Source organism: Rhinichthys klamathensis, unplaced genomic scaffold (assembly GCF_029890125.1).
Source record: "Rhinichthys klamathensis goyatoka isolate OS25496 unplaced genomic scaffold, OSU_Roscu_1.1 h1tg000004l_1, whole genome shotgun sequence".
In the NCBI taxonomy this organism is placed as follows: Eukaryota; Metazoa; Chordata; class Actinopteri; order Cypriniformes; family Leuciscidae; genus Rhinichthys; species Rhinichthys klamathensis.
This window is the reverse complement of record NW_026606557.1, coordinates 1,876,690-1,904,571: the sequence shown is the minus strand read 5'-3', so window position 1 is coordinate 1,904,571 and position 27,882 is coordinate 1,876,690. Positions and strand designations below refer to the sequence as shown.

The 27,882-nt window shown below is 38.5% G+C and overlaps 1 protein-coding gene and 1 pseudogene across 2 annotated transcripts; both read left to right on the top strand.

Annotated features, from left to right (window-relative positions):
• Window positions 1–6,928: 6,928 nt before the first annotated feature.
• LOC130085323 (tripartite motif-containing protein 16-like) lies at window positions 6,929–10,679 on the top strand (annotated as a pseudogene).
• Window positions 10,680–11,666: 987 nt separating this feature from the next.
• On the top strand, window positions 11,667–21,056 carry mfsd11 (major facilitator superfamily domain containing 11). Of its 2 annotated transcripts, none has more exons than XM_056251057.1 (14): window positions 11,667–11,897; window positions 12,166–12,292; window positions 12,968–13,023; window positions 14,445–14,552; window positions 14,639–14,718; window positions 14,797–14,893; window positions 15,519–15,577; window positions 16,178–16,334; window positions 16,447–16,487; window positions 16,596–16,661; window positions 18,170–18,295; window positions 18,385–18,559; window positions 18,658–18,793; window positions 20,895–21,056. In XM_056251057.1, exons 2-14 carry the CDS (start codon window positions 12,197–12,199, stop codon window positions 21,054–21,056), a joined length of 1,359 nt encoding a protein of 452 aa, XP_056107032.1. In that variant the 5' UTR covers window positions 11,667–11,897; window positions 12,166–12,196. The 2 variants fall into 2 exon arrangements, with proteins under 2 accessions (XP_056107032.1, XP_056107025.1); XM_056251050.1 differs by having other exon boundaries at window positions 11,669–11,897; window positions 12,160–12,292.
• The last annotated feature ends 6,826 nt before the right edge of the window (window positions 21,057–27,882 follow it).

Below are 27,882 nucleotides of genomic sequence, written 5' to 3'. Positions count from 1 at the left end.
TGTTTTTGCCCCCATTTTTCATGAGCTGAACTCAAAGATCTAAGACCTTTTCTATGTACACAAAAGGCCTATTTCTCTCAAATATTCTTCACAAATCTGTCTAAATCTGTGTTAGTGAGCACTTCTCTTTTGCCAATGTAGCAGGGTGACTGAATCCACTTAGGAGGATATCATTCACCTGTGCTTAATTTATTAAGCCACCTCCCCTTTCTTGATATAAGGGATGTGTGGTGGCCACTTGTTATGCGTCTTGGTATCGCTCTTGTGACGTCATCCGCGGTTGCCGCAGGTATGTGATTTGTTTGGAGTGAACTCGTGTTTTTCGTAATATGCAGGCGGGTGATGTGAATTTCTCTCGTTGTCAGGGTTAGACTGTAAGCTGGTCTTTCCATCTGCTGTGCGCTGGCTGCTCACTCCTCACAGGTATGTATAGCTCTTGGGTTATAACAAGACGCATTTGACCGCGGTTGGCTATTTATGATTTGTTTAGTCCTCGTTGGCATTGATAGCACGTCCCTTACATGGTCCTGCCCGAGACACTGTATTGCAATATGGTGTGCGACTATGACCCGGTTTGTGTGCAGGAACATCCCGTGGTATGTAGAATTATAGTTTGTGTATTAGTAATGTGTTTTTCTCTTTAATCAAAATGTAGTCTCTTTATGCTCTGCAGGTCTTCCCTGCATATCTGAAGGTCTCTTGGGTTATTTGTGGGAATTGAGCATCCACAATGAATTGTGATCACGTATAATTACGACTGCGTCGCTGTTTTGCCTCGACTTTTATCACGATAGCAACTATTAAGCTACTGTGATACAATTCCGGTTCACGGATTTGAGGATTGTGCATGGCTTTGCGGGCCGGCTGGCCGTCTCTTCTGGCCGCCGCCTATTGAATTCCATCAGTTTACACTTCGAAATCAGCATCTTGTGTGTGTATAGGTTGAGTACCGTATGGTCTTATGTATGATTATTTGTTTCTTTTGCTTTGTTTATTTCGTGTCTTATTTTTGATCACTATAAACCGTAGTGAACTTAGTTTATGTTTATGTGAATATGTTTTCATGTGGTATTGTGAGCACAGTTCAAGTGGTTTAAATCCTTGGAATTATTTGACATCTTATCATCTTGACTTGTGTGTGTATATGTTTTTTTTTATTGTTTCTCTTGTTACAGGAGCTGGGGGGGTTTCTGGAGGGTGAAGGCGAAGCTGCCAGTTGTGTGGTGTGCTCATACCTAGTGCTGTGCGTCTTCTGGCATCTAACCTTCACGTGTGCGGTTGGGTATTTGTAGTGGACTATTGGGGGGGGGGGGGGGGGGGGTTTGTTTTCCACTTTGGCAGCTGGTCCGTACCTCCAGACACCCCTGCTCTTGTTTAATTTGTGTCTTTAAATTGAATGTTATTGTGTGTATGAGTAGATGCTGATTGATGGTATACATTATTACTATAATGTTAGTGTAAAAGTTTTAAACTTTGAATGTCTATTTATTATTCAACATTGAACAAAATAAATTTTTATATTTATACGACTCGTGTCTTCTCACCCAATCACTCAAAACGAACCTGTGTGTCCTTAGGACAATTTCCCTGGTTTTCCGGGGTGGCGTAGTCGATCATATACAGGTCCTTCTAAAAAAATTAGCATATTGTGATAAAGTTCATTATTTTCCATAATGTAATGATAAAAATTAAACTTTCATATATTTTAGATTCATTGCACACCAACTGAAATATTTCAGGTCTTTTATTGTTTTAATACTGATGATTTTGGCATACAGCTCATGAAAACCCCAAATTCCTGTCTAAAAAAATTAGCATATTTCATCCCACCAATAAAAGAAGTGTTTTTAATAATAAAAAAAAAAGTCAACCTTCAAATAATTATGTTCAGTTATGCACTCAATACTTGGTCGGGAATCCTTTTGCAGAAATGATGCTTCAATGTGGCGTGGTATGGAGGCAATCAGCCTGTGGCACTGCTGAGGTGTTATGGAGGCCCAGGATGCTTCGATAGCGGCCTTAAGCTCATCCAGAGTGTTGGGTCTTGCGTCTCTCAACTTTCTCTTCACAATATCCCACAGATTCTCTATGGGGTTCAGGTCAGGAGAGTTGGCAGGCCAATTGAGCACAGTAATACCATGGTCAGTAAACCATTTACCAGTGGTTTTGGCACTGTGAGCAGGTGCCAGGTCGTGCTGAAAAATGAAATCTTCATTTCCATAAAGCTTTTCAGCAGATGGAAGTATGAAGTGCTCCAAAATCTCCTGATAGCTAGCTGCATTGACCCTGCCCTTGATAAAACACAGTGGACCAACACCAGCAGCTGACATGGCATCCCAGACCATCACTGACTGTGGGTACTTGACACTGGACTTCAGGCATTTTGGCATTTCCTTCTCCCCAGTCTTCCTCCAGACTCTGGCACCTTGATTTCCGAATGACATGCAAAACTGAGCAACAGTCCAGTGCTGCTTCTCTGTAGCCCAGGTCAGGCGCTTCTGCCGCTGTTTCTGGTTCAAAAGTGGCTTGACCTGGGGAATGCGGCACCTGGAGCCCATTTCCTGCACACGCCTGTGCACGGTGGCTCTGGATGTTTCTACTCCAGACTCAGTCCACTGCTTCCGCAGGTCCCCCAAGGTCTGGAATCGGTCATTCTCCTCAATCTTCCTCAGGGTCCGGTCACCTCTTCTCGTTGTGCAGCGTTTTTTGCCACACTTTTTCCTTCCCACAGACGTCACACTGAGGTTTCTTGATACAGCACTCTGGGAACAGCCTATTTGTTCAGAAATTTCTTTCTGTGTCTTACCCTCTTGCTTGAGGGTGTCAATGATGGCCTTCTGGACAGCAGTCAGGTCGGCAGTCTTACCCATAATTGCGGTTTTGAGTAATGAAACAGGCAGGGAGTTTTTAAAAGCCTCAGGAATCTTTTGCAGGTGTTTAGAGTTAATTAGTTGATTCAGATGATTAGGTTAATAGCTCGTTTAGAGACCCTTTTCATGATATGCTAATTTTTTGAGACAGGAATTTTGGGTTTTCATGAGCTGTATGCCAAAATCATCAGTATTAAAACAATAAAAGACCTGAAATATTTCAGTTGGTGTGCAATGAATCTAAAATATATGAAAGTTTAATTTTTATCATTACATTATGGAAAATAATGAACTTTATCACAATATGCTAATTTTTTGAGAAGGACCTGTATTGCCATTTCTGTTAAGAGTGTGGTAAAACATTGCAATTCTCTTTCCACCGCAACGCTACATGCCAAGATCATCCATCCCCCTCACAGGTGTGGCATGTTCAGTGTAGGATTGCCAAAACCTGCCAATACCAGCCAATACCTCTGTTTTCAATTGAAGCACTGTGTTATACTACCGGTCACAATTGTGACCGTAAACAAATTTACAAGTCTTACGAGCAAAATATATATGCAGGAGTATAATTCTCAAAATATATCAGCAGTAGACCCTTTAAAGAATATATGTACAAAATATGATAGTTCTATATGTAAATTAAGATGTTTTATATACTACTTTTTGTAGTAGTCTGAGGAAGACATCTTCTTCCAGGGCTGCGTTCCAGTCCACTTTTAGACATGCACTTGCGAACTTCCCTAAGCACTTCCCCTCGGGGGAATCCCTGCCACCATTTTGAAGTGCGTTCCTCTTCGTGAAGTGGACGAGGGAAGTTTATATGGACAGACACTTGTTCCCTAGATTTTGACAGAGGGAGCGAGTCAACTGTCACAGGTCGGGAGGGTCGACCGGGTCTACACCCTCCCTTTGGAATGAGTACCACTGAGGAGCGGACCAGAAACCAAGCAGACAAAGGAGAGTAAAACTTAGACAGATTTTATTGACTTAAAATAATTTGTAATCCTAATTAAAAAGCTTCTTCTTCCTCCTCCGTATCCAGTCGCTGCAGGGGACGTCGACGGGACCACAGGTGAGTACTCGATACAGTCAGCCCTTCTCGGGCTCTTCGGATGCCCAAGGCTCTCGACTGTGGAGGGGACGTGGACTGGACAGCAGGCGAGGACTCTCAACACGGTTGACCCTTCTCAGGCTCTCAGTGCCAAAGGCGTACTCTCAATACGGATTGACTCTTTTCAGTCTCTCAGTGCCAAAGGCGTACTCTCAATACGGTTGACTCTTTCCAGCCTCTCAGTAGGATCGACTCTTCTCGATCTCTCAGGTGCAGAAGGTTTACGGCTGTGAAGAGACCCTCGCCTGGACAGCCAGTGAGTGCTCCAAGGACTCAGGTGCAGAAAGCTTACGACTGTGAAGGGGGCGTCGACTAGACAGCAAGTGAGTAATTCGAGTACGGTTGGTTCTTCCCAGTATAGCAGGTGCAGAGGGCTCAGACTTCGCATTCTCTCAATCTCTTCCTCAGAGACCTCCAGACTGTAACACAAGACAAGGGCGATGAACACGTGACAGGATTCTTTACATCATGCGTGCAGCACTTCACCTCAACCACACTCGGTGGGACACAGCAGTTACACACGTCACTCTCATCCACCCCGTGAAATTTAGGGCCACGGCCCACCTCCTCCTTCTGAACAGTGGGGGCAATAAGACGGAAGAAATTTAGCGACATCATTCATGCATCACAGCAGCTGTCTTCTCATTCCGGTGTCTAGTCTCCTTTTCCTGTATCACTTCTCTTCATATCTAATGTCTTGATGTATAAATCACATACAATACGGCCAGTAGAAGGTTTGTACTTATCTTCACCCAGGTAAGGGGACTTGATACTTTCGAGATGACTTCTCCTTTGCCTCTCCGTTCCACACCACCCAGTTTCTTCGTAGCGGATTCCTTTCCGCGGGTCGATCTCACCAGCCGGCTTGTCCCACAGAAACTCTCAGCCCACCTCGTCGCGGGAAGCGCGCTGCTGCGCTCGCGGTCCCCGCCTGCTCACACCATGCTGCTGCCCCGTGCTGCTCTAGCCTTTTTCTTTGTCTCCCAAAGCTTTGTTTTTATCCGTTTCAAAAAGCTGTGTGTCCCAATCATCAAACAGCCCCTTGATGCGCCGCACCTGCTGTCACTTTGTCATCAGCGGCTGCTGTTGCCATGGTAGCGATGCATACAAGGCTGGCTGGGTGTTCAGTTGAAAACACTCCGGGTGGAAACATCCCTCCGTGGACTATTTAGTTCCGCCTCTATTTCGTCACCTTGTGACACAACTTCATATGTGCACTTCAGGCAGCTCCATATACCACAATGCAACACGATTGTGACGTCACCGCAGATCTCGTCTAATCACCACCACCACAAACAACTCTGATATATTAATTATATATATTTTTAATTTAAAACAACCCAAACACACCTATATACATTTGGATGCTGCATTAAACAAATTCTTAAAGGAATTTTTTTTTTTAAATAATAAATCAACTGCATGGCTGATTCCAAGTGATCAAGGGCTTAGGACGTTCCAATTCAGCCAATTGCAGTTTCCGCCAGTAGTGGGCACTCGTGCAACGTAAGCAATGACGTACATCCGAGTGAACAAGACGGAGGGAAGTTAGCGAGTGAAGGGCATGACAATTTTGGACTGGAACGCAGCCCAGATGTGCAAGCAGGAAGTGAACTGATCTGGTCATGTGACCTTTCACACTAGTCACATGACATTAATTGATTTTAATCAAGACAATCTATTTTGTCATTTAAAAGTTGAATTTCTTGCCCAAAGTCAATAAAAACATTTTTAGAGCTTCCAGAAATAAGAAAAAAGCTGCGGTCACAATTGTGACCGGTGGGATTAAACGTTAAATGACTTTGGAACGGGCTGTAGGGTTGGCAACAGTACCAATAATCACCTAATGTACGCTGATGACCTTGTTATTTTTTGTCCATATAGCGCGGGGTTACAAGAGCTGTTGCATGTGTGCTCTCAATATGGAACAGACTTTGATATAACATACAACCCAAAGAAAAGCACTATCATGATAGCCCGGAGCAGAGAGGACTCCACACTGACATTTCCTGATTTTTTTTGTCAGGCAATAGACTTAAGGTCACAAATGAATGTAAATATTTGGGGCACTATGTGACTGCAGACTTGTCCGATGACAGAGACATCTATAGCCAGTGTGGCATGCTCTATGGACAGGCTAACATGCTGATTCGCAGGTTTGGGATGTGCTCAATACCTGTCAAAATCAGACTCTTTAAGGCGTACTGCACTACCATGTATACTGCACACCTGTGGAGGCGCTACAGAAAGAGTAGTATGAAAAAGCTAACTGTAGCGTATAATGATGCCTTGCGGATGCTACTGAGGGTCCCACGATGGAGTAGTGCGAGCCAAATGTTTGTAAATGTGGGTTTGTCAAACTGCCCTGCTGTACTGCGAAATCTTATGTACAGGTGCATGTGCAGGCTTTCGAGCTCGGCAAAAAGTATCATCACTGCATTGACCAACCCTGGACTAACCCTGGACTAACCCTGGACCAACCCTGGACTAACCCTGGACTAACCCTGGACTAACCCTGGACTAAGCTCGGTGCGATATTCTTCTAGCATCTGGTCTCACTGGCTTATGCGCCTATACAGGTGATAAATGTATAGCTTTTATGTGTGTCTCTTTTTGTCTGTAATATGGATCATTATTTACGTCTGAAATAAAAAATAATAATAATAATACCGCAAATAAAACTGAAAGTAAAGCCCAAACACGGAGGCACAATTGAGGCATAAAAACATAATTTACTGTATAACGCAGAATTTCAGGGATTGAATGGTTCATGTTCTCGGATCTCGTCATTACGATGTTTTTGACTCCACTAGGACACATAAACACAGCAGTAAAGTGACTCTCCTTCACCAGGAATGAGGAAGCTGCTTTACACACACTCCTGTTTTAAACACGTCACTCAAACACACAAGCAGGAAACCATTTCAACTCCTCAGTTCAGGGAAACAGAAACTGGAGTATTGTTGAGCTGTTGTGTGTTTGTGTCTCTGTATTCTTGCGGTAAAATGGCAGAAGCCAGAATTTCTCAGGATGAGTTCATGTGTCCAGTGTGTCTGGATCTCCTGAAGGATCCAGTGACTATCCACTGTGGACACAGTTACTGTAAGATCTGTATTACAGACTGCTGGGATCAGGAGGATGAGAAGAGCGTCTACAGCTGCCCTCAGTGCAGACAGACCTTCAGTCCAAGACCTGCTTTAGGGAAAAACACCATTCTGGCTGAACTGGTGGAGAAACTGAAGAAGACTAAACTTCCTGCTGACTGTTACGCTGGAGCTGGAGACGTGGAGTGTGACGTCTGTACTGGAAGAAAACACAAAGCCGTCAAGTCCTGTCTGGTGTGTCAGGAGTCTTACTGTCAAACTCATTTTGACCGTCATGAGGAATATCACTCTCGTAAGCCACACAAAGTGATTGATGCCACTGGACGACTACAGGACATGATCTGCCGTAAACATGATAAAGAGCTAGAAATGTTCTGTATTACTGATCAACAGTGCATCTGTGTGTGGTGTAAAGAGAGTGAACATAAAAACCACAACACTGTATCAACTGCAGCACAGAGGACAGAGAAACAGGTATGAGCTGAGAGAGATTGATCACGCAGAAATGAAAGTGTCTTTATTTACTCACTCATTTACTCATGTTGGTCCAAACCGGTTTGACTGAGTTTCTTCTGTGGAATTTAAAAGATGAAATTTTGAAGAATGTCTCATCTATTTTAGTTCATACATTGAAAGTCAATGAGATACAAAAGTTTCAAGCACCAAAAAGGAGAAAAAGCATAAAAGTAATCTAAACAAATAGTGGTTAAAAATAGAAGTACACTTAAGTGTATTGACATGTACGTGTAGTGTACTTCAAATTAAAAGTGTATTTAAAAAAAAACTGCATAATATAATAAAAAAAAAAGATAGTATAATATTAATGAAATGAAAGGCCACTTAAGTGCACTTAAAGAGAGTCAATTCAATTCAAGCTTTCAATTTAAATTTAAACTATAATATTTTTTATTTATTTAATAGTAATTAACATGCAATTACGTGTCTGAAAACATTACATTCAGTTCACACTTATTTCACCATTATAGTAGTATATTAATTCCAAAATAAGTAAAAGGGCCAAAGTTTGATTCACAAATTAAATCAATCATTGATAAACTCATGTATGTGGAGCCCAAATCAAATATGATGACATCAGAAACATCAAACTTCACTGGTGTTTGTGTCATGACATCATGGTGTTTAGTCATGTGACTGTGACGTGCAAGAACCAATGAGGTTTGCTGTTATTGACGTGTCACCATATTTTATTTGGCCTCTGTAAACAGCTGAGACATTCTTCTGAATATCTTCTGTTGTGTCTCACAATAGAGAGAAAGTCATACAGGTTTGGAGCGACTTGAGGAAGAGTAAATGATGACAGAATTAAAACTTTAGGGTGAAGGATTCATATAAAACTGGGCACTGATGAAATAATGTTGACATTTCAGTTGTCATTTGCTGTCATTGGTTTGTCCTCCAGAAACAGCTGAAGGAGACGCAGATGAAGATCCGTCAGAGAATCCAGCAGAGACAGAAAGATCTTCATCAGCTGAGAGAGGCTGTGAAGTCTCATAAGGTGAGTCTGGAGAAGAAGAGAAGTGTGAGACGTCTCAGTTTGGACTCTGTCAGTCCTGCTGAAGCCACTGTGTGATTGTGATGTGTGTGTAACAGCGCTCTGCACAGACAGCAGTGGAGGACAGTGAGAGGATCTTCACTGAGATCATCCGCTCCATTGAGAGAAGCCGCTCTGAGGTCACACAGCGGATCAGAGATCAGGAAAAGACTGCAGTGAGTCGAGCTGAAGGACGACTGGAGCGACTGGAGCAGGAGATCAATGATCTGAGGAGGAGAGACGCTGAGCTGGAGCAGCTTTCACACACACAAGATCACATCCAGTTCCTGCAGGTAACAGAGATCTAGGAGAACAGGATCATAGTGGACTTGAGCAAGATCCTGCTATGACAGAGAAACATTTCATGAGAGCAGAATGAGCCGTTGACTGAGATGTTGTCAGGAATTCAGTCAGATTCAGTCGAGTGTTGTGTTATCATATAATCATCAGTCAGACGCTCATCTGATCATCTTCTGTTTAAAGAGACGCACTTACAAAGCCCTGGGAAATTGACCATTAAAAATGAGCTGATTGTGTGAAAGTGCTGGATTGAAGCGAGTCACTGAAGAGAAGTCAAGTCTACAAGAGCCGCACAGATCTGATATAGTGCAGGTTATTGGCTGAAGTGTGGAGAAGATGAGTTTTGATTTCTGTTTTCTGTAGAGTTTCCAGTCTCTCTCAGCACCTCCTGAATCTACAGACGAACCCGACGTTCCCTTCGGTTCTCTCTCCTCTTTTGATGGCATGAGAGAATCTGTCCGTCAGCTGAGAGACAAACTGGAGGATTTCTGCAAAGAGGAGATCAAGAAGATCTCAGACGGAGGTAAAGTCCTGCGCTCGTTTATACAGACGTGTGAGAAACATCCCAAATCTGAACAATCGGATGAACGGATCAATCCGATGTGTGTGTTTTATAAATGAAGCCCCTGGAGATTATTCATCAGCTCTCAGAAATGAGTCCATCATCTAATATCATACAGCATTATATTAGAAATGTCTCAGAAATGAATGTATTTTATCTTGTCATTTCTCTTCACACTGTTCATGTCTGTTTATTTCCACAGTCACTTTCACCAACATGAATCCCAAGACCAGGAACGACTTCCTACAATGTGAGTCACTAGAAAACAAGCAGGAAAACTCACTGAATGTGTTCATGTTCTTCCTGTAGAAGGAGAAATAAATCATGAAGAAGAGTTTTATAATTGATCATGTAAATGAGGATTTGCTCAGGATATTTGGTCATCTGTACTGAGACACTGATGATACACTGAACATTGATTCATGAAGAGTTCAGATACATTAAAAGATCAGACAGATTCATAATTCCTGTTTCTGATGTGTTTTCTCTCCATCAGATTCCCATCAGCTCACTCTGGATCTGAACACAGTGAATAAACTCCTCCGTCTGTCTAAGAGGAACAGAGTTATTACTGGCACTGACACAGAGCAGCCGTATCCTGATCATCCAGACAGATTTGATTATTATCTTCAGGTGTTGTGTAGAGAGAGTGTGTGTGGACGCTGTTACTGGGAAATTGAGTGGACTGGAGATGGTGTGTGTATATCAGTGTCATATAAGAGCATCAGCAGGAAGGGATCGGGTATTGAGTGTGTGTTTGGATATAATGATCAGTCCTGGAGTTTGTTCTGCTCTTCCTCCAGTTACACATTCTGGCACAATAACATACACACTCCTCTCCCTGTAAAGTCCATCAGCAGAAGAATAGGAGTGTGTGTGGATCACAGTGCAGGAACTCTGTCCTTCTACAGCGTCTCTGACACAATGAGCCTCATCCACACAGTCCAGACCACATTCACAGCCGCTCTATCCTGGGTTTCTGGTTTATTCTGGATCAGTGAAACTGTGTTGATGTTTCAGAACAGATATAGAGAGATTTTACCCATAATACTTTGAGCTGCACGATAAATCAGTAACAGTGAGATGTTATAGAGACTCTTATTTCCTCTTCAGTACATTAATACTGATGAACTTCACTGAAATAACACAGAATAAATGTGTGTATCAAATCCTCATAGAGACAGTAAGAAGTGTGTGTGTGTGTGTGTGTGTGTGTGTGTGTGTGTGTGTGTGTGTGTGTGTGTGTGTGTGTGTGTGTGTGTGTGTGTGTGTGTGTGGTGTGTGTGTGTGTGGTGTGTGTGTACTTTTCTCAAACTCTGTTTTGACGAAAATCTCATTCATTTTTTTTTGTAGTGACACATAATAAATATTTTTTGTATTATTACTATCAAAAGTATCTCTCAGTTGAAATAATAAACAGAAGGCTCATTACTGAATGAACAGATTGAGGATAGTGTGGTTTTGAAGGAAATAACAGAAATGGTTGTGAACAATGTAAGGAGTGAAGATGTGGAAATGACATGTGAGAAATGAGATGTGGAGAAAACGTTTGATAAAGTTGTCAGTTTTGAGTGATGGTGCAAAATAATAATTGAATCAGAGCTTTCATTGTCTCAAGGCACACTATACATACTAAACATATACATAAACATATAGGCTATTCATACATTTATTATAAACAGTTTTAACAGTGTGTGTGTGATAATTCAAAAATGATGAAACATTCACAATTCATATTTGCGAATAGACTGAATCAAAACAAATTCTGCTAGTTAAAGGGTTAGTTCACCCAAAAATATGTTTCTTACACAAACGTATCGCTTCAGAAGGCCTTTATTAATTTATTTTTGAGTTAAGTGCTTATTGTAAATAGCTATGTAAAGAGATTACGTTTTTTTTCTAAGCATAAAATGTGTCTTTTGAATGCTTTAAATAAATATATAGGCCTATAAGTTGTTAAATAACGAATATTGTTCCCGTTATGTGAGATCAAAAAGTCCTCAATGTAGTCTTTAAAATAGCAATGTTGCTCTACTGACTATAAAATTCAGCAAAACAAGACAAATTCAGCAATAAATACTGAACATAAATTATATCTAACTGAACTCATTTATAAACTATCTATTTGATAACAAATATATTCAATGAAAAGACGACACTACCCACAAATCCGTTCGCGGAGGATGGTTATGACGTCACCGTCAGCTGGTAGAAGTCACATGACAGACATTTTCGATTTCAGACATACAGGGAGATCCTGATCGAGAAGCAGGAAAATAACATTTATTCACGTTTTCCAGCTTCCAGAATGTTTCTACCTATTTCGAAATCGTCGTGATCAACAGGTCTTTTACATTATGAATTAGCTGTTTACATCAGCGCACACAAGTATTCGGTACGTTTACTTCGCACAAGTATTATTGCAACCGGTCTCCATTTACAAGCTTAAATGATATCAGTAATCATTTTTAATAGCTCACTATTCAGATGTATTCGTATGACACACATATACAGGGACTTCTTTGGTTTAAGACTCCTCAGAGCTGTCTGATCTCGTCACGAGGAAGCAGTGATCATATGGGGGAAATGCATGGTCAGTGTTTTTAACCACTCGTGTCAGGTGTCACTTGACTCGGATGCTTTTGTGTGTTCACTAGTCTCAGGTTGTCATCGAGCTAAAGACTTGAAGCCAACATGAGTCCGGAGGGAAAGACCCTGCTCAACGTCGTCGTCCTGGGCTTGGGCTTCATGGTGATGTTTACAGCCTTTGGCACCTGCGGAAATATTGAAGTAGGTTTTTGACACTTTGGAAATGCGACTGAAGTCACGCCATCTACGCTTAAAAATACATTGCCTGTCTATATGAGCTTATGTGGTGTGGGGTGCTTGGTGTCGGTACACATATTTAAAAAATCCATAAAAAAAAATGTTTTCTGCAAAGTCCACCAGATTATTGTTCTACATCTCCCCAAGTACCACTGTGGTGATTTTGTTAACATACAAATCAACATACAAGTGGTACTTGGGGACATGTAGAACAATAATCTGGTGGAGTTTGCAGAAAAACATTTTGATTTTATCTTTTTATGAATTTTTAAAATGGGTCTGTATAGCGAGGTAAAGTATTGGTCATGACTTTGGCATATCACTGTTAAAGAATAAAACAGTTAAACAACAACAAAATCACCACACTGGTACTTGGGGAGATGTAGAACAAGAATCTGGTGGAGTTTAAAGAAAACTATTATGAATTTTTAAAATGTGTACTGTCACCATGCGCACACACCTATAGCCTACCACGCAAGTTCATATAGACGCGCAATAATGTATTCATAAGTGTAGTTGGCGTGACCACAGTGAAATGTACGTCCATCTGGTAAATATTATAATATCAGATGCAGCAAGGCTTACTTAAAAAACATCCAGTATGACAATCAAACTTACATCTTTACTTTTCCCCCCCAGCAAACTGTGATAAAGAGCTTCAACAGCACAGAGTTTCATGGAAGTGGCTACACAAGGTATTAGTTTTCTTCATTTCTTTCTTCTGTTATCAGAGCGACTTTCTTCATAGAGCACAATAGTGGCATTGGTGCCGGAAGTATTTTTCTCATTCGCTTTGTCATTAGGCATAAAAAAACAACGTAAAATCGGCATGAAACGGAAGTTGCAATAGTCATTTCTTCCCTATATTGTGACGTATATCCGAGTGAAACGGATTCTGGAACAAGAGCAGATGTAGGGCGGGACTTGAGTTTGTCCATGGGGATTTGAGATGGTTGTGGTTTGCTATTGGCTGATCTCTAGTGAGTGACAGGTTGCTCCGCCCTCTCACCAGTAAACGCATCATCAGGGAAGAGATGAGCTGCAAGAGGAAGGGGAAGTCATTTTGATTAAAGATTATAAGGCACATGAATTAAGAAAATACGGATGTGCACGGATAAATCACTACAATATTCTTTAAAAAAATGTAATCATCCATTTTGATTTCAAGGTGACTTTAAATTCCTTTCTATGTAAAGCACTTTGAACTACTATAGTGTATGGAATGTGCTATATAAATAAACTTGCCTTGCCTAAATAAAGAGCCAGCCAGATCTGGATCATAGATGAAGCACAACATTAAAATGTTGATCTGAAGCAAATAAAGGCTTATGAAATCAAGAACTGACAAGACTGCGATCTCTTTTCTGAGGCGTGGAACTGCTCATCACATTAAACATGGCACATGACATATAAAAAGTGGCTGTAGTGTTCATAAAACATGACAGTTTAAAATATATATTAATTTTAGTTCATTATAAAAACCCATACCCAAAGAGATAATGAATGGGACCGTTACTTCCAGAATCCCATGGTTGTGCTCTATTTCTGCTTAAAGTCATGTGACGTGTTTTGGCCTCTGCACCCGTTCTGAATGTGATTTATTACAGCTGATTCAAAGATGAAAACCGGGTCATCTGATGTTGTGCTGTAGTCTAACCAATCTCTCTGGACCTCAGTAATCACATTGACCTTGATTATATAACAAAGACTGTCTGTTCTCAAAGAAAACCGAACTTTGAAACAGAGAAATGAATGCAGCGTTGTCATGTGACCCAACAGTCATGACACTCATTCATACAGGCTCCTTTTCTCGGGCAAAAATTGTCTACGTTTTTGTGGTGGAAGAAAACATATTAGACAACCACTTTTTACATATATATATATATATATATATATATATATATATAGAGAGAGAGAGAAATATATATTGAAACACATTGAAATAGTTAATGATCATCAAAGCAAATTCATCATAACAATTTTGGCATCGAGTTGTTTTCATTAAATCTGAAATCCATGCTTATTATATTGTGTTTTCCATGTTATCATTCTGTAATCATCCTCCAAACCAGTAAATCCCACCTTTCAACACATCCTTTTCACACCTCTCTTCTAGCATGGCGATTATCTACGCAGTGTTTTCTGCCTCGAACCTCATAGCGCCCTCAGTGATCGCTGTCGTTGGACCTCAGCTGTCTTTGTTTTTCAGTGGACTTCTTTACAGGTAAGTGTCTGAAGGGCTTTCTGTCATAACTTAGTCGTTTTCTCAGGATTTATGATTAAGTGGTTTTGCTCTCTGGTCTCTTTTAGTGCTTATATTGCTGTTTTCATTCATCCGTACACCTGGTCATTCTACACTTTATCTGTGTTGCTTGGAATTGGCGCTGCGGGTGAGATATCATAATCGGTCCGGTTATGAAATCATAAAATGTAGGGCCACACATTCTCTAATATTTTTGTTTTTGCAGTGCTCTGGACGGCTCAGGGGAATCTGCTCACCATCAACTCCAAAGATTCCACTATTGGGAGAAACAGTGGGATATTCTGGGCGTTGATGCAGTTTAGGTACATCCTTCTTGTTGACATTGAGCGTTAATAGAAGGAAAAATGGTACATGATAGGGGTGTAACGATACCCTCATGTCACGATTCGATACATATCACGATACGATATTATTGCGATACTCCAAGACACATGGTAGAAGGTTAACAAAAAATATACTGTTGATTAAAATGCTAAATTTGGTATTGGATTGTGGGTGTAAATGAATAGGCTTGGACTTGGTGCTGGAAACTCAAAGCACAGGACAATAGTGACACCAGAATAACAATATTCATAATTCTGAAGCTGAAAACATAATTATTTTAGACGAATATGCTTGCACTCTTTCACTGACTAGATGTATTTAAAATAATGTAGGCCACTTTTACTGGTAACATAAGACATTTAGCAATATCAGGACCCACAAATATTCCCCCATTGCATTATTATACATTATATTCCACATTATATGGTCGTACTGACACTAAAACTATGAAAACTTGAATTTTCTCACACAGTAATTTTTATTTTGGGTGAACTATCCACGATACATATTGTTGCATTTTTTGTATTGCGATACATTGTGACACGATATATTGTTACACCCCTAATACATAAGGTACTATGATTTATTTATTCTCTTTTGCAGCTTATTCTTCGGTAATCTCTACATATATCTTGCCTGGCATAACAAGAGTCACATAACAGGTGAGTACAGATGTATATTGTTCAGCTATGGCCACTTTGATGGAAATGTAATGTGTGTACAAGTTAAAGTAACAATAATTTTGGCTGAAATTAATAAATTGGTTTGCTTATTTCTAGGGCTGTCAAATGATTAATCATGATTAATCACATCCAAAATAAATTTTTTTTTTACATAATATATGTGGGTGCACTGTGTATAATTATTTTGTATATATATAAATACACACACATACATGTATATTTAAGAAAATTATATAATTTATATATAAAATATTTATATTTATATATAATATAAATTATATACAAATCTATATACAGTATATACATGAAAATATTTCTTAAATATATACAAGCATGTGTGTGTATTTATATATATATAAAATAATTATACACAATGCACCCACATATATTATGTAAAAAAAACTTTTATTTTGGATGTGATTAATCACGATTAATCATTTGACAGCCCTACTTATTTCATGTAACAAAAATATACTGTGATAGAAACATCTATACAAAATAATTTCTGAAGGGTTACACAGAATTATAATTGAGGTCTCTAGTCGAATAAAGCTGAAAAACGTGTTTTGCTGGTGTCAGATAAGGACCGCCAGACAGTTTTCATCACACTCACGGTCATCAGTCTGGTGGGAAACTTCCTCTTTTTCCTGATCCAGCGACCAGACCCAGAACCTGCACCTGCTGATGCCTCTGAGTCACTTCTCCCCACAGAAATCTCTGACAGCTGTGATGTGGTGTAAGTACAAACATATTTTTATGCACTTCTGCAAATCTGGACCGGTTTAATTATATCAGGTTGTGTCTTTTTGTTCCTTTGCCTTGCTTCCTATTCTTGTTACTCTTTTAAGTCCATCCCAGACTCGGGGCTCTCAGGCATTGGAGGCATTCAGTAAGTGGCACTGAAACATTTAAGAACGAATGCATAGATTTAAACACGGTTTTGTTCTGTGTAACATACTAAGATGTCTTATCTCATCATCTCTCATCTCATCAACAGAGAGATCCATACAGCTGGCTATGACCAAAGAGATGCTTTTATTGAGCATACCCTTTGCATACTCTGGTAAGTTCAATCCTCTAAAAGTAAATCTGTGTGTTAGCAGTGGTAGTTCACACCATGATGACAGATAAAGCAAGCCGATTATGAAAAGAAGAGGGCCTAAAACAGAGCCCTGGGGGGCCCCTTTAGTAGCAGGGGGATTTGTTCTCTTGGATACTAATGATGGTTTTATAATAATAATACTATATACTATATAATAACATATGTAATATTTATATGTAATAGTGTACTGTTTTGAACATATTTGAACAAGAATGGTTATTAACAAAAAGTGTTATTATTAACTATTAATAATCTTATCTTTTGGGATGTGTCCATCAAGTTCCAAATAGAAAGACAACATAATAAGTACCTTATTCTTTTGTAAAGTATTTAGTTCACTGGATAATTCAAAAGTAGGCATTGCCACAAAGATTAAAATAACTATATTGTTATATATATATACTATTACAGTGATATAAAAGTATTCATAATGCGATGTAGGATTTCGGACATACTGTCCACTCCACTGACTATCCTTTGGAGAGCTGTCTCTGATAGATATATATATTTTGACATTTTCTTTTTCCCCCTGCTTAAAAAAAATATTTCGATATATACTAGGGATGCACCGATATGAAAACTTTGGCCAATACGATAACCGATAACCGGTAATTCTTTATATTTGAAAGCCGATAACCGATAATTCTTTATATTTGAAAGCCGATAACCGGTAATTCTTTATATTTGAAAGCCGATAACCGATAATTCTTTATATTTGAAAGCCGATAACCGGTAATTCTTTATATTTGAAAGCCGATAACCGATAATTCTTTATATTTGAAAGCTGATAACCGATAATTCTTTATTTGAAAGCCGATAACCAGTAATTATTTCTATTTGAAAGCCGAAAACCGATAATTATTTCTATTTGAAAGACGATAACCGATAATTCTTTATATTTGAAAGCCGATAACCGATAATTCTTTATTTTTGAAAGCCGATAACCGATAATTCTTTATATTTGAAAGCCGATAACCGATATATTGGCAGATAAATCTAAATCCATTTCCAGCCTGATTACAAAAACAAGTCTCACCATTAAAAACCATGTCCCAAGCACACAATACATAAATGTTCTCATTATAAATTTATGTAGCCTATATGACAGATTTGCGCTGCACATGTTGCACTTAACAGTATTTTCAGTTATATTTCAAGCATATTCAAAACCATCATGGCGAACAGTGCGCATCTGAAGGAAATAATCCACTATTTATCTGCTTTAATATATCGGCCAACTTTTTTTATCGGGCCAGTAACAATAACATTAAAAATAAACATATGTCCGCCGATACCGATATGGTGGCCGATATATCGTGCATAATATATACCATTAATGTGATGTAAAAATATTCATCATGTAATGTAGGAAATCGGACATATTGTCCACCCTACTGACTATCCTTTGAATAGCTGTCTCTGATAGATATAGAAGACTAGCTGAACTGTGAGGTGTCCTATCTGTACAGGTCTCGAGCTCACCTTTTACAGTGGGGTGTATGGGACGTGTTTAGGGGCCATGACTCAGTTTGGAGAAGGCGCCAAGGGTCTCATCGGCCTCTCTGGCATTTTGATCGGTGTTGGTGAAATACTTGGTAAGTCAGTGAATCACAACTATTGTGCTTCTGTTCTCAGTGAACAAGCCAAAGCAAATGTAATAAGATCGATTCCTCTGTTTAACCAGGAGGGGGAGTATTTGGGATCATGGATAAGTGTAACCGGTATGGCAGAAACCCGGTAGTGTTTTTGGGTCTGGTTACCCATGTTGTGGCATTCTACCTCATCTTCCTCAACATAGCCAGTGATGCTCCCGTGGCCCCAGAGGAAGGCACACAAATGCAAGCTTTTATCCGACCCAGGTAAGAGTCAACAGGCATTGAGAGTGGAGCCAGACATGTTTATTTACACTTTTCTTGCTTCTTTGCATTGATTTATTGTATTGTTCATGTGTTGTCAGTGTGACGGTGGCGCTGATATGCAGTTTCTTGCTGGGTCTGGGTGATAGTTGCTTCAACACTCAGCTCATCAGCATTGTGGGGTTCTTGTTCCGGGACGACAGCGCACCAGCGTTTGCAGTCTTTAAATTTGTACAGGTTTGAACCTTCAGTGATTCAATTGGTAGCATTCTTTAAATAGTTTGATGTAAAAAGACCAATAATTAAATGTTTGGGTGAAAACATGGCCGGGTTATATTTCACCCAAATATAAAAAAAATTAGGGCTGGGCAATGATTAATCGCATTCAAAATAAAAGTTTGTGTTTACATAATATATATGTGTGTGTACTGTGTCTAATTATTTAGTAATATATAAATAAACACACACATGCATGTATATATTTAAGAAATATTTGCATGTACATACTGTATAAATATTTTATATATATATATATAAATAACACATTTTTCTTAAATGTATACATGTGTGTGTATTTATATGTACAAAATAATTATACGCGGTACACACACACATATATTATGTAAACAAACTTTTATTTTGGATGCGATTAATCATTGCCCAGCCCTAAAAATAACCCAAAACAACGTAAATAATAAATTTATATTTGACTTAAAAGCCCATTTTTTTATTTCCTTTCCCATTAGTCTTATTTAGGTTCTGAACAGTAATTAATTGTTTTTAAAGACAGTAAAAATGCTATGATGTGTGTGTTTTGTTTTCCAAAAATTATTTTTCCACCACTAGAAATGTTGTGGCATGAAAATAACGGTCCTACAAAGAGCATTATAGAGGTTATTGCCACCTTAAATGATAAGAAATGTATTTTTCTGGGGTGATATATGTTCATATTTTTGAGGTTTTATGAGACTCATTTACTTGAAAACATTTAAGAAATATGTACTGTTTAAAAAAAATATATATAGAAAATGTATATTCATTGAAAGAATATATTTGCAATTTCCAGTTTCAACTCGTCCTAACGAGTCCCAAAATCAAGAGAGTAAATAAGAATTGAATATTTTGCTCAAAGAAAATAACCAATATTTATGACCATAAAGATTTTCTACATTGACATTGACATTTTTTCCAGATTCCCATTATTCTTAATGAATGAATTAAATTAAACAGTGATACAATGATTTTTTTGGTTACAGTATTTAATTCAGAATAAATTAAAGGCAGTATAAAATATGATTTATTGATGATTTATTTACATGTATACAATATATTTATTCATATTTTATGAGATTCACCCATGTACTTGAAACAAATATGTATTGTTTTTTTTTTATCATTATAGTAAATTAATATATCCAATTCCAATCCATTAATATATCCATAGCAAGGATTATTTTATATAATATAACGTATATTTTATATTTAAATTGGCCTGTTACACCTCGTCCTAAGTTCTTGCGGCGTATTGAGCGTTGAGATTTTTTTTATGTCCTCATTGAAAATGTGACTAGGGCTTGACATTAACTTTTTTGCTCAGCAGCTGCTGTGGTTTTCCAAAGTTACGAGCACTCAGCATTTTCACTGGCCACAATTTTTACATTGATAACATGGGGAAAAACTGCCATATAGATATTTTTAATCTTATCTCATAATTTGGCAGCAGGTTTATTAGGCTACTGTCACTTTAAGAGCCGACACACCAATCCATTATTCTGTTACACATGCGTTTTCCTTCTCAACTGTTTGTTCACATAAAACATAACTGACCGTATTGACGTGAATACTCGCCAAGACCGGCATTTTGACATTATTTTGTGTGTATTTGACAGTTTAAGGTCAATAAGCAGCGAAAAAGAGTTAGTTTAGTGCTGAGAGGCGTCTTTATGTGCCGCACTTTGAGTCTGAGCACAAAACTTACGGGAATGAGACAAATTATGCGCAACACGCGAAATTCAAGCCTAGTAACAGAAACTAGGGCTGGTCCGAATACCATTTTTTGAGCTTCGAAGCTTCGGTAGTAATGAACATCGAATATTCGAAGCTTCGGAATCTCTATATGTCTGTCTGTCCGTTTGCATTTTGATTATTTCGAGAACCGTTCGATGTAAAATGTAAGGGAACGATGTAAAATGTAAGTTCGATGTAAAATGTAAGAGAACGACTTCCAAACGACTTCACAAGGAGTGCTAAGAAATATTGTAAGAACCGGTAATTTAAAAGCCCACCTTTATTGACTTCATTGTGGTATGTGAAGTCGTGTTTTTCTTCTTCTCTGCAGTCCATCACGGCTGCGATCGCCTTCTTCTACAGCAACTACCTTCTCCTGCAATGGCAGCTGCTCATCATGGTGCTGGTGGGCTTCATGGGCACCGGGACCTTCTTTCTGGTGGAGTGGGCCGCCATCAGCACCCGACGGGACTCGGACTACGACAGCATCTGACGGGCCATCAGCCTCAGTGAGCACTTCTGCACACCACTTTCCTAGACTTTAATCTGCGGGAACACCTAGAACCATGTACCCATTCTCCTTTTCAAGCTGATCGGCTGCATAGACTCCTTTCTTTACCTGCACATTAAACACGTTTACTCCCCCCAGATGGGATCAAGGTTCGAGTGCTGTAATGCAATAATAAACTGGTGTGTTCACATTTTTTTACGTTTTCAAATAGCATTATGCCGTGCAATGCCAACGCCCATCTGCGAACTACGGTCTCTCGTCGTCTTTCCTACATTTTCTTGAACATCCAACGAGACAAGCAAATGACCATAGACACAATTCACCCTGAAATTCAACTTCTGTCATGACTTCCATTGGTAACGTTTCGTGGAACGCAAGAAGGATCTTCACGCAGCTTATTTCACCACAAAGATAGTGACCGAAGATGACAAGCTCCAAAACAAGCTTGAAAGGATCATACAGTTCAACCCATGCACTGTATTTCAAGTTTTCTGAGGCGAGCGTTTGCTTCGAAAGACACAATTCAAGCAGTTATTCCTCTAAAAATATCATTCGGGATTCAAATATGCCGCTTTCTTTTGCACGAGGTTCGCCCAAACGCTATTGGTTTTCGTTTGGTTAGCGAACGCAACTCGACAGTTTGAATACAGGGAATGAGATTTGTGAGCCGCAACCTAAATTGGCCTAAATTTCAGTCTGATCGTCACAGAAAACAGTCATGTGACATCAACAGTCTAGCGCGTTAGACACTGTGCGTTGTCCGTGTTGCAGCTGGACGGATGTGGGCACTATGAGTTGTGTTGGGAAAGATTTTTCTGAAATTTCTGGAACAAAAATGAGGATTTGTGAATGAAGACCGAAGTTTTATTTTAGGCGAACTACTCCTTTAAGTAGATATTGTACTACTTAAATTCAGTTATTGTTGAGAAGGAACATTGTCTATATGGAAGCTTGTTTCCGCCAGGGAATTAAAATAAGAAAGGTAATTGCGACTTTTTATCTCACAATTCTGATTTTTTTTTTTTTTTAGTTTATATCTCGCAGTTCTGACTTTACAACTCCCAATTAAGAGTTTATATCACAGTTCTGAGATTAAAGTCAAAATTGTGAGATATTTTAAGAAATGCGGTCAGAATTGAGAGATATAAACTCGCAATTATGAGGAAAAAAATTTGTGAGATAAAAGTTGCAACTGCAAGAAAAATGTCCAAATTAGCGAGATATTAAATTCTGAGACATACAGTCAGACAAACTAAATTTGAGTCGACATGTGGGCAAATATGCCACAAATTACGTTTATATCACATTTCTGAGGAAAAAAGTCACAATTGCGAGATGTAACGTCGCAAATCTGAGACATACGGTAAAAATTGAGAGATTCACAATTATGAGAAAAAAAGTCAGAATTGTGAGATAAAAATCACAACTGTAATATAATAATAATTTGTTCTCCCGTTTAAGTAAGTCATGGCCACATTTTGATTGAACTAAAACAAGGGATTAATGATTATTCATGGCCACGATTTAGTAAAACGAGGGAACGGATTACCGTAGTTAAATGTGCTGATGTATTATTAAGTTGTGGAAACAAATTGGTAATTCATGGCCACGATATACATATTTTTTTACCGCGTGGCATGTGCAGAGTTCTGTAAAATCGCAAGATATATAAACGGAGGGGAAAAAGTCAGCTCAATTATGACTTTATAACTCGCAATTGCAAGTTTATATCACAATTCTGAGAAAAAAAAGTGACAATTGCTAGATATAAACTCATTATTATGAGAAAAAAAGTCACAATTCCTAGATATAAACTTATTATTATGGGAAAAAAGTCACAATTGCTAGATATAAACTCATTATTATGGGAAAAAAGTCACAATTGCTAGATATAAACTCATTATTATGAGAAAAAAAGTGACAATTGCTAGATATAAACTCATTATTATGAGAAAAAAAGTCACAATTGCTAGATATAAACTCATTATTATGGGAAAAAAGTCACAATTGCTAGATATAAACTCATTATTATAGGGAAAAAAGTCACAATTGCTAGATATAAACTCATTATTATGAGAAAAAAAGTCACAATTGCTAGATATAAACTCATTATTATGGGAAAAAAGTCACAATTGCTAGATATAAACTTGGAATTGCGAGGAAAAAAAAGTAATTTTCGTAATTTTACCTTTTTTTTTTTTTATTCCGTGGCGGAAACAAGCTTCTATAAGTCTTAATGCAAATGCAATAAATCACTGAGCAATGAGACATCATTTATTTACACTACGCTGTGAGACTGTAGAGGAGAAATATGACTATAGACTCAATTTTTATCTTTCACAACTACAAAACGTGAAACACTCAGTGCACAGTCACAGTCAGTTTTAACTCTTTTTGCCAGTTGCCTTTCTTTTCCTTTTCTGTTTTTGTTTTAAGGAAACCATTTTGCCAAAGTTTGAAGCACTCTTTCACGAAATTTGCTGTATTTTTTTTTAAGTTTGTCTCTGTTTATTTGTGTTGAGTATACAAATATTTCAATGAATCTGATTACTGATATAATCAATAGAAAACAATTTGAGAATCATTATAAAGCGCAATATCAAGCTGAGCTTAAGTCAACAAGTCATAAGTACCGGTAAATATGAATGTGTTGAGAAAGGGTTCAGAAAGAGCTTTTTTAATACATTCACAGCACTTACGCTAAGCTCATTTGCATGAGAGCAGAAGCTACATGTACGTTATTTTCAGCTTTATTTGGTTCAAGCCAATGCAATCAATAGGATGTTGAGGGAAAATGAGATGAATATCTGGTCATATACTTGAATGTATCTTACTGTAAAAATGGTAACGGCACCTGTTTTCTTTTATAAATATGTGTATATATGGGATTAAAGAGCTTTTCATTCTTGCTTGTGTCTGTTTTCCAATGCTCATGATATATTATATATTTACAGGACAAATAAGGGGACGAATCCAAGAGGATGAAAAAGAAATATCTTCTTAAAAGCTTTGTTTAAAATACATGTAGAAGTTAGAGATGTAGACGACTACTTTAAGATCTCTCTCACGATAGTTACAACACCTTGATGCTTGACACTTTTATTATCCACAAAAATAACTAAATGAATTTACAAGTTTTGCTTTGGCTAAATTTATTGCTTTATTATTTTATTTGATGTTTGTATGTGTGTAATCCATATTTGACAGAAAAACTGCCATATACTGTATAATATATATTCACACACACACACACACACACACACACACACACACACACACGTATATAGCCTACATATGTATGTATGTATATATACAGTAAGCTATATATATATATATATATGTTTATAATTTTGTTCCATTATATTCTTGCTAAGAAATATAATATGGTGAAACAGGAACAGCTATTATGGAGATTTGTGTTTGTAAATATAAACTGCAACAAAGTATGAAAAGTTTGTGACATACTTTTAGAAAAAGACAAACACTGAAGTAAAAGTAATATTTAAACTGTTCTGCATGGGTTTGAAATTCAAAGTTTGATCAAGAAGAAAAGCTGGTACTGTTTTAGGTCAGGATGATTTTGACATTTGTTTGTTTAAAGGAACAATGACTAAGATATAAGATTTTGTATTATTTTGAGACAATGAAACATTCAAATTTACAACAGTTCCTCCAAGCAATCAATCAATCAATCAATAAATACAATACAAAAATACAGCGCCGGTTTAGAAATAAACATGAACACAAAACCGAAGAAAACGTTTAATGCGTTATACACTTCGGCTATTTGTTTAGGCCAATATGATTGTAGCCTATAGTAGGCCTATGAAAACAAATATTTGGGGGCTTTTCATTTTTTTTTTAAAGTTAGCTTTTTTATCATTACATTATCATGTAACATGTAAAACTACATGTATATCGCTCTCCGCTCTCACGTGCACTGCCGATGATGCTGCCACTGAATCCGTTGCTAAGCGCCCAAAGACGCCGCCGCTCACAACACTAAGGTAATTTCTGTTGACAAACAGACACTTCATCCAATGAGGATAGAGAGCACGAGTGACGCGAGGCATTTAAACCAATCAGCATCTTCGGAAGGCGGGGAGAGGGTAAACAGAGAGCAAACTCGACCAAAGCAAAGCAGCCGGTAACGTGCGACTTAAATGATGAACAAGACGCGACGCATTTTAATCGCCACAAGAAACGGATTTAGTATAACTCTACCTTCCTCACAAACATGAGAAAACCGTTAAAACCGATATAATCAAGTGATTATGTTCGAAAACAGACTAAATCGGGTCTTGCGTACTTGTTCAGAGAGAAGTCATTCAAACGAGCATATCTGTGATTGTCGGTTTTGACAGCATCGTATTTGTTTAGACCATGTCGACTGACATAAGCCTGCATGAGCTGCTGGATCTCTCCATCGGGACGCCTGATGTCGGAGCGGTCAATTTCAACGCCCTGCACACTTTACTACACGCCATCCTGGGACACCTGAAGATCGAGAGGGTCAAAACTGCGTGGAAAGAGGCGGACAACGACCATGACAGCCCAGCACAGAGCAAAGCCTCCCTGCTGGAGCCGCCGAGCCCGCATCGGGTGATGGAGGAGAGGGTGCGGGGGATGGAGGAGCAGCTGCGGGCACTGGAGGCTCTTCCCACCGCCTCCGAGCTCATGGGCTCCTCCGACACGGCGCTCAGCGACATGTGGACCCTCATGCAGCTCCGCAGGAAGGCCCAGGGGAACGAGGACGGGGTGTCCAAGGTAAGAGACAAGAGGAAACTACTACTGTGGACTAGAAGTAACGTTACCATGCTTCAAAGAACCACTACACTGTAGCTATACCACCACAGAACACAGTTATTAACTTACCTTGCTGGTGGTAACACTTTACAATTAGGTTTATTAGTTAACATTAGTTAAACGGGTGGTATAATGCCTATATTATAATGATAAGATAATGATAAGAACCTTTTTTCGAGTATAAAGAACCTTTTGTGGAATGGAAAGGTTCCATGAATGTTAAAGGTTTTTCATGGAACTATGTGCCCGTAAAGATCATTTATTATTATGAGATACATACGTGATAATCATAATTTGATAATCATAATCAAAAAGTGTTAGGCTATAATTCAGTGATTATGTTTGAAAACAGACCATACTATGTAATCAAATATGCCTAATTTGTTTGACACTCGAAAACACAAATAATGAAGGTTGTGAATGTACGTCTAATCATCATTATATTCCTCATTCTCAACACTGATTGGTCACATCCTTACACTCTTTCTCTTTTAAACCCAAACACTCATTAATCAGGGCTGGTACTGTTAATACATGTAAGTATTGTAAAGTAAAGTAGTTAATTAGTTTATCTTAATAAACAGGTTAATTAAATTAACCAATTTGATTATAGAGTGCGCTAGTGCACTTTTTCAGCGGCACTGGTTCCGTACGTATTTTTTACATTCATTTGTTGACAAATGTCAAAAATTGGACAAAAAGAACAAGGTTCAAGACTGTTTAGTTAACAGCTTTAGTGTGGGAAAGAACTACAATCCCATGAAGCTTTGCAAACAGCGTAATTTAATTAAAACTCTCTGATTGGTGGAATTTTCTGTACAGCATCATGGGTAATGTAGTTCCCACCACAAATTCCTCTATTTAACGTGATTATTTTAAAACTAAGTTGAAATAAAGCGGGGTGACGGGTTTAACAGAAGCAAATACCATTGATGAACAACCTTGTAGCTCACAGTCTGTAACTCATAAAGGTTTATAAGTTATCATTAAAAATCAATTTCCCTATGGAAATTGGGAATGGTTTGAGAAAACGAAAAGTTTTTACTTCCAGAAAGTTTTTATTGGTTCACCAGTGTGAATTTTAACAACCACAGGATGGTATTTCGGAATTTGAATGGAAAATGGTACTGAATCGAAATTTTTTTGAGACAAAACATGAATAATTAAACATTAATTGTGAATGCCATATTTGCTCCCTGAGATGTAAATTACACTTTTATCAACGAATATTGAACGAATTAAATGAATATTGAACTTAAAGCATAATTCCGGTATTTAGCACTTTGAGTCTATTTTCTAGTTTGTTTTGGATGAACTACAGTGGTGGACTTAGAAATGTTGACGATGGGTCCTGTCTCGACTTTTTGACTCTTTTAGGATCGCCTCTGAGCGCTTCAGAGTGGCTGTCTACGGGCATGCTCAAACATGTCCTTAAAACAACCCTTAACGTTCGTTTTCAAAACTGTGCAACTCACCGAGTGGTTAGTGGTGTTCGTTGATGATTAAAAACAAATATATCGGCGCAATGTATGATTTCATTCCGTGTTATTTGCTATAGTGGAACTATTTTTTCAGATACCTCACAACCGCGTATAAACTTCCGCTCGATATTTGAGTCTGAAGCATCAGCACACTCCCGACCACTTGATGGCGACAACCACTTTGCCGCAGTTGCTCAGCTCACGCTAGCCTTCTGAGAGCCGGAGAACCGAGTGAAAAGACTACAACCAAATGTAAACAGACCCCTTTCCGTTTCCGGTAGCGCAGTAATATCAACGAGCACTGAGTCCTCAAACAGAAATCATGCGATTTTACAAAATGCCAAATAAAAACGCGACAGAAACTGTATTTCGCTACGCTACTGCTTTTGAAACATCAACTACAACACCACTAACCACTCGGTGAGTTGCACAGTTTTGAAAACGAACGTTAAAGGTGCTCTAAGCGATGTCACGCGTTTTTTAGGCCAAAACATTTTTTGTCACATCCAGCAAACATCTCC

What these genes read in the sequence shown, in the direction of transcription:
- mfsd11 (XM_056251057.1), top strand. Translation starts at nt 12,197, where the DNA reads ATGAGTCCGGAGGGAAAGACCCTGCTCAACGTCGTCGTCCTGGGCTTG. An exon ending in TTCAGTGGACTTCTTTACAG is followed by an intron (nt 14,553 to 14,638) that starts GTAAGTGTCTGA and finishes GGTCTCTTTTAG; the next exon opens with TGCTTATATTGCTGTTTTCA. An exon ending in CAAGCTTTTATCCGACCCAG is followed by an intron (nt 18,560 to 18,657) that starts GTAAGAGTCAAC and finishes ATGTGTTGTCAG; the next exon opens with TGTGACGGTGGCGCTGATAT.